The sequence below is a fragment of the Corvus cornix genome, chromosome 4 (assembly GCF_000738735.6).
Source record: "Corvus cornix cornix isolate S_Up_H32 chromosome 4, ASM73873v5, whole genome shotgun sequence".
NCBI classification, from domain to species: domain Eukaryota; kingdom Metazoa; phylum Chordata; class Aves; order Passeriformes; family Corvidae; genus Corvus; species Corvus cornix.
Window position 1 is genome coordinate 46,723,759 of NC_046334.1, and position 12,896 is coordinate 46,736,654.

At 40.6% G+C, this 12,896-nt stretch overlaps 1 protein-coding gene across 2 annotated transcripts in view; it reads right to left on the reverse strand.

Moving 5' to 3' along the window:
- The window catches only part of CWH43 (cell wall biogenesis 43 C-terminal homolog), a 30,463-nt gene extending 22,869 nt beyond the window's left edge, over nucleotides 1–7,594 (reverse strand). For both annotated transcript variants that reach the window (XM_039551091.1, XM_039551090.1), the window contains exons 1-6: nucleotides 7,458–7,594; nucleotides 6,416–6,607; nucleotides 3,044–3,164; nucleotides 2,748–2,902; nucleotides 1,143–1,344; nucleotides 86–174 (exon numbers count right to left, since the gene is read on the reverse strand). In XM_039551091.1, coding sequence (XP_039407025.1) covers nucleotides 86–174; nucleotides 1,143–1,344; nucleotides 2,748–2,902; nucleotides 3,044–3,164; nucleotides 6,416–6,607; nucleotides 7,458–7,500 — 802 coding nt within the window. In that variant the 5' untranslated portion in view covers nucleotides 7,501–7,594. The remainder of the gene's footprint in view (nucleotides 1–85; nucleotides 175–1,142; nucleotides 1,345–2,747; nucleotides 2,903–3,043; nucleotides 3,165–6,415; nucleotides 6,608–7,457) is intronic.
- Between the last annotated feature and the right edge of the window lie 5,302 nt (nucleotides 7,595–12,896).

A 12,896-nucleotide genomic window follows, 5' to 3' on the forward strand; every position in this document is an offset into this window, starting at 1 on the left:
TTTCTGAGACGTGCTGTAAGGTCAGAGGACTTGAGTAAAGGGAATAAGGTAACAAACAAAAATTCTGCTCAGGATTTGCACCTACCTATGAGAAACAAGGCAAAACTGATGACAGAAGACCAGCTCCAAAATGAAAGCATCAGCCCATGAGCAAGGCCCAGCAGAACTGTACCTCTAAAACAACCATAAGGGAAAAGAAAATATACAGTAACATGATTTTAAAAACACCTGGCATTGAAAAAGAAACCTCTAGATATACAGATAAGGGTCCTAGGTAATATATTATAGTTCTTTTACTTTAAACAGAGCTAAATTTTGCTCACACCCAACTACATTTTCTCCCCTTTATTGGATGTAAAAACATCCATCTGAAAATAATGGCAATTTATTGTAATGTATAAGTGAGGTGTGTTCAGCAGCAAAAGCAGTCCACTGAAATCCAGGTACAAAAGGCAAAAACAACTCAGAGAAAATGAGAGGGAAGAATCCACCCCAAACAGAAGTATTTTCTTCATGTCAAATAAGGGATCCTACAGTATCTAACACTGCTATCAGTCTTGGGTAGCTCTTTTGTATACGAATTACAAATTATAAACTCTGTCACCTGCCACCACATGTAGTTGACTCAGAGTAACTAATTTGGTCTCTTCCTAGATTTTGGAACCTGAATGAACCACACACAGCATTAAGACAACATTCTTACTAATCAAAACTTCTACAGAAGTATATCTTTTAATACTGCACACAGTTTATTTATGTGCATGCATCCCTGATCATCTCTCTGAAGCCTGAACTGCTAGACTAGTTTACTGCATTATAGATGTACTGCATTCATAAGTCCTTGAAACTCATCTAAAAACTGTTTTGCAATGTGGCAAACCAAGATTTTAGTGCTGAAATAAAATAATTCTGTATCAGAAAATGTTAAGATTTCCAGGTCTGGACAAAATGCTCAGAGATTATCTGAAAGGAAGAATGAATCCTCTGTGTGAAGTACCTTGTACCCGCTTTTTTCTATCTAAATTCTTATACCATCATCTGGTTGAGTTTTAACTTGTCACCCACTACAGCACTGGATTTTGATTACAATTTTGAAGTAGTAGTAGTAATAATAATAATAATAATAATAATAATCCACTTACCCATATGGATTAGGATCTGGACCTGTATGTGGATGTCCACTTACTGCCCATCTAGAAATTAATGAAACCTCCCCAAATATCCACAGAGTGAGGAACATGAGGCTGCCAAAAGCAATCCCTGATAAAAACCAATGAGGATGGGAAGCAGTCTGTCTAACCACATTACCAGTTTTGTTTGTTCCTTGTTTACTCTTTTCTCCACCTAGAATAAGAATAGAGATACAGCTAAGCAAACTGTCAAATCCTATTAGCAAGAGTTTCTGAGAACAATAAATAGCCAAAATCACAAATTTACCAGAATAAATTACATGCACAAAAGCTAATTTATCTGATTAGGATTGTGTTATCAGAAATTGATAACACCAAAAAAAATTAAAAATCTCTACTAACAATCTTAGGTCTGTCAAAAAAATATACTCACCATAAGTGCACAAAAATTACAACCTGCCCATCTGATTATTTTCATAATATTGGAATTTAAATATTTAAATTTGCTTTGAAAATCAGCAGAAAACTTACTAGAATTTGTTCAGAGGATTCTGTTGACTGAAACTCTAAACTCTGATAAGAACAAAACCTGACACTTCCAAATAAGCCAGAAATAAACTCCTTCCTTCTCCTTTTTTCCATGTCCTTTAGAACCTCTCTCATCTAAGCAGAAAGCAGCACCTTTAATTGCATAGGTATATCACTTTGTCACCCACAAACAAGACAGATTTCCTTCCTAATCTCCTGCAGCAGATTCCCTTTCTAAATTCTGGTGAAAGCTCAGGCTTAATTTCTATCATGTAATGCAAACTTGCGAACAATATGCATTATGCTAATTTCTACCCACTTACACATAGATAAGGTTTTATCTTTCAATTAATTCATCATGGTTATACTGAGAAGGAAGGAGATTCTGAGGATTTAACATGAGCTGCCTTACCTAATCAACCCAACCTTGCTCTCTTCCTTGGCAATACCACCTCCACAGTTTAGCCTGTGCCAGCCCCCACTGCTGTGTACCCCATACAAACACTCCAAGAACTTGGGAAAATTTTAACCAGGACAAGCTGTCCACTCTTCCAATTCTTTCTGTTTATTTTGACATATCAGCTGCTCCCCAACTTTGTCCTGTCTCCCCTTCTCTGTCAAAGGATATGCATTGGCAGAGAAACTCAAAGTGCAAACTGAATTAACATACTAACAAAAATACTATAGATGTTTCATGCTGGAAAGACAATAACCCATTCTGGTTTTATTGGTCTAGCTTATGCCTTTGTTTGTGTTACTGTCATATATAGACACTGAAAGTAGGAAAAAGAGGCAGGTCTAGCTTATGCCTTTGTTTATGTTACTGTCATATTATTGACACTGCAAGTAGGAAAAAGAGGCAGTTCCAGTACCAACTTACTACACCTTGTATGAATTGCGATACCAGTTCTGCCATGTTATGGGAAGATGGAAGTACCCCATGGCTTCTAAAGCCTGCAATGCTCATGCATCAGGTCAAAAACCAGACTGTGTTGGGGAAAATAATCAAAGAATGAAAACCCAGTGACACATAGCCAGGTATACTTTAGGTTCTTTTCATAACCACCATCTTTGCTGTAATATACTTACCTGAATGAATTTGCTCCACTGCTGCTACAAAACCAATTGCCAGTATGATAGTATTGGCAACTTGTGAGCTCCAGACTGGATTAAGTGATGTATACCAGATACGAAGAACAAGGAGCATTATCTTGCCTAGCATGAAGCCCCATATCCTGATGAACCTGGAAGAATCAGTTTTTGAAATAGTGAGGCATTTGGGGAAAAAAATAAATCTTAACTTCTAGGGGACAAGAAAAAAAAAAAAGAAAACAGTTTTTAATATAAAGAAACATCAGTTAAGTTCCATCAGTATAAGAAAATACCTTTGTACACTGTTTCCTGACCACCATGTTACTGTTTGAACCAGCAATGAAGACGAAACACCAGTAGCCAAGATGAGTAGTCTAATTGAAGCATTTGGTGCCTGGTATGATGCTAAGCTTCCTACAAACAAATACACACACACAGAGGTTGCTTTAAAGGGCAATAGAGATCAGGTAATGAGGATTTCCTGTACATTAGTTCAACCTTGTCTGTAATTTGAATGGCTATACCATTCATCTGAAAACACATGACACTACACATTTTTAAACAAACCAAAGAAATGTAGGTATGCATAGAAACTGGGTATACATGACTTTATAGCAGTTATCATTTTCAAAGAAAAAATTATATGAAGGAACTATCCAATAATCCAAGTGATTGACCTAATTTAAGTACTTATGGTGATCGATTCCATAAAGAGGCTACATGGATAAAATATCTAAGCATACAGATAGTCCTCAATCATGCACTTAGATAACTCAAAAACCATAAAGTTTTATGTACGGTGACTGCTCCTGTCTAAAAAGGATATGGCTTTTGCCACAGTGTACTTACTTTTATAAGTGGGCTGTGGCAAAAGCCACGTTCTTTATTAGACAGGAGCAGTCACCAAACACAGCACAGGGATTAGTAATCAACTGCCTTAGCAGGGGTGAACAAGGCTTTCTCTGGCCCCGTATCTGGTCTCAGAGTGGTCACTACCAGCCTGTGCCATCTCATTACTGAAAACTACCACTTTCCCAGTCACTGAAGGAGAGCATGCACACATATCTTTGCCATTTCCCAGGGCACAATGACCTCACATTATCAGCAGTTTTAAACTCTGCTAACAGGCTTCCAATTCAAGTGACTATGGACCACATATATTCTCTTCTAATCTCAGTCAGTGTGGCAAATTCTGGCCCAGGACCAATGACCAACAGCAGAAGAAGCAACACTGCTATGCTACCAGCCATTTGCTAAGTGAGCATGAGTCAAACTTGAAGAGACGTTAAGCAAGTAACGTCAGAAATGGAGCTGCAGATTCTGGCAACACATGCTAGGAATCCTCCAACTGTTTACCTGCTCATTCTGCTCAGAGTAAAAGATGCAAAGCTTAGAGCCAAGATGATAAACAAGATCTATCTGAAGTGAAGGTGTACTTCTGTGGACTTCAACAGAAGTTGCATGTACAGTACAGGCAGATTTCTGTCCCTAAATTGTGCTGGCAATCCATAAACCTGCTTCTTCAAATATTTCATCATGTAGGCTACCCTGATTAAAGCTAGCATGGGTTTGCCAAGTTAGAGCAGACACACCTTTTGTTGCTGGGCAAGTACACCCAAGACTTAAATATATCTATCCAAACACCCAAACTTAACATATATTGTCTGAAGACACAGATGCAAATAGACACTACTCAGGGTACTTTGTTATTGCTTGTTTGTTTCCAAATAGAACATAAAACCAAGTAGTATGAAAGGATACAGAAATTAGAAGTTGCAGGGAAAAGAAAGCTTCCAGAAAAGGCAGAAAGAAACAGAACATTAAAAAAATTGTTTCACTCACAGAAGACTACTTTTATAATAGCCCCAAGCTGTTCTGTAATGTCTTGTCCATACCCATTGTCACAATACGAAAAAGCACCTGTTCTGCTGGTGTTTGAGTGATACTGAAAACACCTTTCCTATTGGGCATCACTCATACCAAATTAAAATTCTGGTTTCGGCTAAGCATGAGGAATTTTCATATTATTTGATAGTGAAATTGAAGACTGCGTAGAATGGGGCGGAGCATGCATGGGGTAGATTGTTCTGCCTGACAGTTCAACAAGTCCCAGAGGAAGGCCATGGCCTTTCTGAGAAGGAAAACAGATCAAAAAGAGAATGAATAAGAGTGTCTCAGTATGAAGGAGGAAAAAAGCAGGAAGAATTGAGAAACAGCAGAATCAGTATGATGGGACAGAACTAACATAAAAGACCGTCACTGCTCTTTATTTAGCAGAACAAAAATTTATTTAGCAGAACAAACACTTTTAAGGGATTTCCACTGCTTTTGAGAAAGTGAACTAATAAACACAGCAAGGTGATCTGAAGGACTAATCTTAAATAAACATGGCAAACTTTGTGTTATTGTCACATCTGAAGGAAGGTAAGGTGCCATTTTAAATGCTCACACTCACTCCCAGTTTCTAAACTAGAAGATCTTGGAGAACGCAAAAACACTGAGCACTGCTGCAGGAAGATGAAGATTCTGCTCACTGAGAAGCTTATTACAAAACAACAAAAAAAGCATTGGGATGGATATAATGGGAAGAATAGGAAAAGTAAAGAACATGGTAAGATTATTCTTCATCAAAATCAATGACAAACAAACTATGCTCAGTTCTAGTATTTTTCTAGAGATAAAGAACAAGAATTCTTTTTAAAAAAACTACACAAGGAAAGTAAATAAGATGATCTTACTCCGTCTTCTAACAGTAAAAAACTATAAGAAAAGTGATTATCTGACTATCATCTTATATTAACAAATGAGGAGCCAGGAAATGCTGCTTCTAAAACACAGCAGCAGCATTTTCACCTCTACACAGGACGGAGACCCTTGTCTCCTGCGAGTTCATCCGGAGTGGGAAACTCTTTAGCAGTAACTTGCTTCTGAACATGGCTGTAACTGCCAAACCTTCCCCCAAAAAACTTTCAAAAAATCAACAAGAGCTAAGATTTGCACCAGTTAGCTGAAGACCAAAGAGGGAATCCCAGCAAGTCTATGTTTAAGGAGGAGCCTGTGGAATAGGTAATGGGGCATCTTTTTCCTGAGTTTAAGATCAAACTTTCTTCCTGTGCAACTGACCGTATAAGGGTTATTTCATATTTAGAATGAGCCTATAACCCCATCATTATGCTAGAGAAAAGTAGATAGATTCAATTTTAAAAATACATTCCTAGAAGGAAAAGACTGCCTCAGAAACTAAAAAAGGATATTTCACTCACAGAAGACTACTTTTATAATAGCCCCAAGCTGTTCTGTAATGTCTTGTCCATACCCATTGTCACAATAAAAAAAACACCTGTTCTGCTGGTATTTGAGTGATACTGGAAACACCTTTCCTATTGGGTGTCACTCATACTAAATTAAAAGCTCCTAGAAATAAAAGTGAAATGAGATTTTTCTGTATTTATGCAATACAACTGCTGCAAAAAATACTTCTCTGACTATAGTTAAAAGCTTGAGAGCATAAAAAAGAAACCAATAAAACATGAGTATGGGGAGAGCAAGAACTTCTTACTCCTGTCTCTTTTTGTAATCACCTGAATTTTAAGGCAATTTGGACTGTTGGTTCTTACAGATAGATACCAAAATGGAATCTACAACTCACTGCAGTACGTACTTACCAACCATAGTCAATCTCAGAACGGCTAGGACATACTTATTGTTAGCCAACCTCCAAAAAGGGCCTATTGTCAAGAATATTGGAGAAAAGAAGGCAACAGCAAAAACTTCTAGGCCCGTGAGTGCCAGTGTCTGAAGGGGGAAGTAGTAGATCATTGGTGGCAGTGCATGGTAAAGAGACCAAGAAATGTAGCCTAAAAAAAAAAAAACAAACACAAACCAACCCCATCACGTATTTTCAGCAGCAAGATTTCTTGGAGATTACTTTAAAAGTACCATTTTATACTTCTGCATATAGACTATCAAATGTATTTGAAAGTAGTTTAAGCAACAACAGTCACTTTCAGTGAAGAAGTATTTGGTTATTTTGAGTTAAACAAACACATTTTCCGAGGAAATAGAATGATGAGAATAAAACAGCTCTTCCCCCACTCAGACAGCAGTTCTTTGATCCTCAGCGAAGTGCTCAACTTCGGAAAGGATTAGTGTTCAGAAGGCTGGCTAAATAAGCAGTCCACCCACACTCTCAGGGCTCCTCAAAGGCAGACTGGTGGCTAAAGGAATTATTCTAGTAAATCGGTGTGGTGTTCTCCCCTGGAGACACCTTGTCCAGGCACACCAGCACAGCGCTGTGAGTTTCCGTGCTCTGCAGGAGATGCACCAAGCGGGCGATACCGCGGGTGCTGGGTATGGCGACCACCGTCGGCGCCCTGCCTTGAGCAGGGCAGCACAGCACCGGCTCTGCAACACCTGCACAAACACTTGGCCGGGAGCAGCAATAAATTCTAGGCTGATCCAAGAAACAAAAGGCATTCCAGCGCTAGAGGAAAAAACGAGCCCAAAGAAGCACACTCAGATGTGAGCACTATTTACTCGTTGCAGAGGGGAGCCGTTCACCGGCGACACGCCTGCCCGTACGGTGAGCCCCGCGACACCCTGCCGGGGCTGCCCTGCCACGGCCGGTCCCGGCTGAGCCCCCCGGGTGCCCCTCACCGCGGCCCCTCGCCCCCAGCAGCCCCGTCGGGCGGCACCGCCGCCACCTACCCAGGAGACTCTCCGAGAGAACGGCCTTCCACAGGGGAAACATCGCCCCCGGCGCTGCCCGGCTGTGCAGGGGCTGCGTCCCTCTCACCGGGCGCCGAGTCCCGAGTGCCCCGGAGGGCGCGGCTCCGCCGCCCGTCCCGCCCCACAGAGCCGCGTCCCCGCGGCGGGGCGGGCAGCCCGCTCGGCCGGACCGTGTTCTTCACAGCCCCGCCGCGCGAAGCGGCCAGGAGATCTCGCCCCTCCACTTATGTGTCAGCAAAGGAGCATTTGTCCCCTGAACAGTCACACCAGCAAGAAAAATAAAAGCAAAATGTTGTCATCGCACAAGCTGGCGGGGAAAAGAGGAGCTAACCCACTTGGCGGCTTGTATAAACACATGGTTGGTTACGCGGGGTTCGGGGATGTCCGAAATAGTACTGTGCTCACCTTTGTGAAATGTGAGTTGTTTTATAGCAGAGTAAGGACAATGCTGTCTACAAAAAGCACCAAAAGAAGCATTTCGTTTGCTGAGATTCCTGCGTAACTACCTTTGTTAATTTTAGAAGAAATCATGAGTTAAATCGACCCAGCCATGATCACAGCTGCCAAGTTCTGGCAAAAAGTTTGCATAAGCAAAATCTGAATTTTAGAATATTTTTTTGGGTATGAAAAGTAAAATTGTAAATATGAACTAAGAACTAAGAAGTCCTTCTGCTGTTGGAATATATCATCATATTTTTATTAATCTTCATACAGCATTCTATGGAACTGCTATCTGTATCTTCTCATTTGTGTTAAAACTACTGCCCCATTCTAAATAAATCTTATGGTATGCATTTTCTTTCCCCGGTTTGTGAAACTCTAAATCCATAGGAGTAAATTATAAACACCTGACATCTATATGTCCCGTTATTAGCAATAAAGTCAGGTCTAGACATTTGAGAGGAAAGGGTACTTAACTAAATGTTGCCCCAGTAGTCTCGAAGTCAAGTGATTCATTTACCCTGCAGTATGGTGGGGTTTGGCTAGCTACAAAAACTTCGTTGAATTTTGGCTGCTATTTGAAAACGGAGCTTCTCTGTTTTCTCCAAGTTCCATGTCATTAAAGGCATCTTTCTTTTTCTTCATTAAAGAAAATTCATACCAGAATAGTCACCAAGTTCACTTATCACTGTTTCAGGATTATGTAAGTGATGACACCATTTCATCTTGCTGTGCTGTGATGCAAATGGGACTTGGAAGATGAGATCCTTGGCCAGAATAAACCCAGAACATGGCTGCTTTTGGAGCTGTATGGCGGGAGCATGAGGCTCACAGCATGTATTCAGCCAATAAAGATTTGAAAAAAATTTGCAACACTTTTTGTAATTACAGTATCTTGCTTCATGGTTCAGAGGTGGAATTCCAGTAAAACTAGACATGACTGGAATAGTAAACCTGATATGCTTGTGTGGCTTCCATTAAACTCATCATACAATGAAAATAATGCAAATCCTGACAAATTTAGCAGTTGTATTTTGGGTACTCTCTCTGAGATTCTTAGTAACTATTAAGTTTGGTTTCACATGTCACAAAGTTACATTCCAGTGCTCTTCATAGGGCACTATATATATGTATAAGCATCAGAGCAAAAGAGGAGAGAGTTTTCAGGTGTAATGTCTTAAATACAAAAGCCAATGCTTTCAAGGTGCTTAGTTACACATGTATGTGTAGCAATGCCTTTCACTATATTTTTTTTATTCCTGGAGTGCCACATGCGCACCTGATAAAAAATAAAGCAAAACCATTTGATCTTTACAGGAATACAATGATGGCAAACCAGCAAAGTCAAGAGAACATACTACAGTAGGAGTTTCCACTCACAGAACAAGGAGCATTTTCATTTTAGAATAGTATTTAATACACCCCTACCCTAAAACAGACATAAAAAATTATCTGAATTTAACAGCCCCATAACCACATTGGTTGACAGGAGTAAACTTTTCTAAAGCTAGTGATTGTAAAAAACAATGCTTTATTTGGGTTCAAACTATAATACAAGCATGTTTTGAAACCTGAGTAAAGGCATGGAATTTAAAAGAACTTTCAGACCCCTGTGAGAAGTTGTCCTTGCATATTGCCCAGTAGAGATGTGCCTGAATGGGCATGATGAAGAAGCAGAAGAAAGTGCCAGAGAAATGGGGGGGGAAGAGGGTGGGGGGGGGCGTGGGGAAGGGGGGGGCAGAAAGCATGAACATATGAGCCCAGATTAGGATTAAAACTGCAACTCTGGAAAAAAAGCAAGAGTGGGCGAGTTTACAGTTAGGCACCTGTCACAGTCTCAGTGGAAACACAAAGACATGCAGGTGTCTGCAAACATTTTATTGGGTTCTTCACACTGACCAGAGGAAATCCTGTATCTTGAATATCTCATAATTGCCAGCTACTCATTTCTACTAAAAGATAACCCAGACCAAGTATAAAATAGAAGTACATCCAAGAATCAGCCAAGACACAGAAAACTTAGATGATTTCTTGCAAGCAGTGAGGACAGTTTAATGTTTTACTCAGAAGTATGTTGACTGTTTCCTGTGGAAACCATGTTTTTACTAGAAAATGGACATATTGTGAACCAGCCATAAAAGAGAAGAACCAGAGCGCATAAGACAAAAGGACTTAAGCATGTATACAGGGGGAAAAGTCCATGGGAAGGTTGTGGAAAGGAACAAGCAGCATTGGGGAGGATGTGAATGAGGAACAAGCAAAGGAAGAAAAGGATAAGAAAATGCAAACTGAAGGACAGTTGTGACATACACGACGGACGATGTGACACACACACAAGAGCCAATCATAAAGCATAAAGTAGCGTGTGAAAATAGGCCTTAACCAATAATAATTATGCACGATTGCATGTAGGGAAAGCAAGAATTGTATATTAGGGACAGTAGTTCATCAATAAAATGGCTTCTGCCTGATTCACATTGAATCGTGTAGAGTCCATTGTATCTCTCCGCAGTTTCCTGCTGTGACTTTTCATGTCTTTTCATTCGCCCTTAACTCCTACTCCCATCAGTGTGAGAACAATGCCCTCCCGTGTAATACTTACTTGGTTTTCCATGCTCTGTTATGATTACAAAGCAAGGAGGCGGAGCTTTGTTTCCCAGGGAATTTTTAAGCAATTAACAGTGTTCAGTTTTGTAAAGGACAAATAAACCATGTTTATCGTAAGTGGGAATAGTTCCTCCTTCTGGCACGCACTGTATATACAGGTGGAGTGTTTCTGTTAAATATGCACACTGGAAAGGCTTTGCTTTGGGAAATGTGGTGAACCTCAGGACCCTGGCAACCCTTCAGTGGTTTCTGAGAGGTTCTTCAGCTGAGCAGCCAAAGCCTGTAAACCTTCCGTGAGTTTGTGAAATCTCAGTCCTTGATCTCTTTCTACTCTGACAACAGATAATTCCTCAGCCAAGCATTCAACTCCATATTGGTTGTTTTATTTTTGGTATCACTTGGGGGTTTTTTTCTCCTTTGATATGTAAAGTTGGTTTTGTTCCAGGAACAATAAAAATCTCTCTTTTGCTTTGTGTTTATTCAATTGTGATGACTAACTTTAAATTTAATGTTAAAATTAAAAAGAAGCTTAAACTGATTTTTATAAGCATTTTTGCACAGGAAGGTGCAAGAATCCAAACAGTCCTATCTAGGCAACCACCTAGGCAACCACTATCCCCAAGCACACATGTGCCCCGTGAGAAAACTGTCATTCCAATGCTCTTTCATTTTATGTTCAGTTTAAGCTGGACCAGTTAAGAAGTTATTGCTTAGTAAGTGCTCACTCCACACAGGATTTTCTTGTGTATTGTATTTTTCAGAATAGCATGTACCCAGTATCTATTAAATAGTTTTCATGTACGTTTTCAAGAATACCTTTTAGATCCCAGGAAGTATTAGGTACACTTTTAAGACTTGTTTTAGGAGTCACTCTTGCCGAGCCTCCATGTGAAAAGCACATTTGCAAAGTCCGATCCTCTGGTTTGGCAGGCTAGAGTGGAAGAATAGTCTGGTGAAAGGGGCTTCAAGTAGCCAAGGCTCCTGGAAGCTGAAAGTTTTTTTGGACTTAAGAAAAATCAACTACGACTTATGTTTCTTATGAAACTGATATGCCAAGGTGATGCAAAAGGAGGAAGTTTAACAGTGATCTCACAGACTATTCATTTCATGATAAGCACTGAAGTGTCATATCATCATTTAGGATACTCTACTGAAAACTATTATGTCTTCCTGTGAAAAAACAAAGCAAAACAAAATAGAAACTGAGACCTTTTTTATTAAAATAAAATGCAAAATAAAACTCATGTTTCTATTTTTTTAGAAAACTCATCCTTAAAGAAGGGCATTGCATTTCTCATTTCAGAGAAAGTGGAACCATTTTTTTCAGTATTTCTAGAACAATCCCTCCCACACCCTACTGACATTTTCAGGATAACTTTTTCTTGCAAAATTATTTGCTTGATGAAAATGCCTCTCTTATTTGTTTAATTCTTGTTAATATTAAAATTTATTCATTTACTTACATAAGCATCATAGTATTAAAATCGAGGTAGATAAGCAATGCTTTTCATTCCAAAATGGTCAAAGTAGACTTTGTTGTTTCTTTTTTAAAGAACAAGATTTCATTTCCACAAAAAATATTTTCAATTCCTAGGACAGACCCCGTATGTTGTATGCTGGGCTCCTCACTACAAGACAGACAAGAAGTTACTGGAAAGGGTCCAGCAGAGGCCACAAAGGATGAGGGGTATGGAGCATCTCTCTTATGAGGAGAGACTGCAGCAGCTGGGCCTGTTTAGTCTGCGGAAGAGAAGACTGGGAGTGGGTCTCATCAATGCATATGAATATCTCAAAGGCAGGTGTCAGAGGATGGTGCCAGACCCTTTTTGGCGGTGCCCAGCAGAAGGACAAGAAGCAGTGGCCATAAACTAAAACACAAGAAGTTCCACCTCAACGTAAGGAAGAACTCCTTTCCATTGAGGGTGGCAGAGCACTGGAACAGGCTGCCCAGGGAGGTCATTGAGTCTCCCTTTCTGGAGACATTCCAAAGCCACCTGGACGAGTTCCTGTGTCACCTGCTCCAGGTGACCCTGCCCTGGCAGGGGGGCTGCACCAGATGACGTCCAGAGGGCCCTTCCAACCCTAATGATTCTGTGATTCTGTTACCTTCATTAACCCATACCCTTGCTAAAAGACCGTTCTGAATTTCACTGGGGAAATCCGAGAACGCGGAATTTTCTTGGCGTCCTCGGTGTTTCTCTACCGGAGCAGCCCACGGGGAGGCGAGAAGTGCTCGTGTAGTAGCAGATCCTGGTAGGAGCGAAGAGCCGGGGCATGAGGGGAACTGGGTGGGTACTGCGGCCGGCTGCCCCGGCTGTCCCTGCACCCGGCGGCCGGGAGGCGGCGGTGGAGCCCGGCAGCACGGGCGGG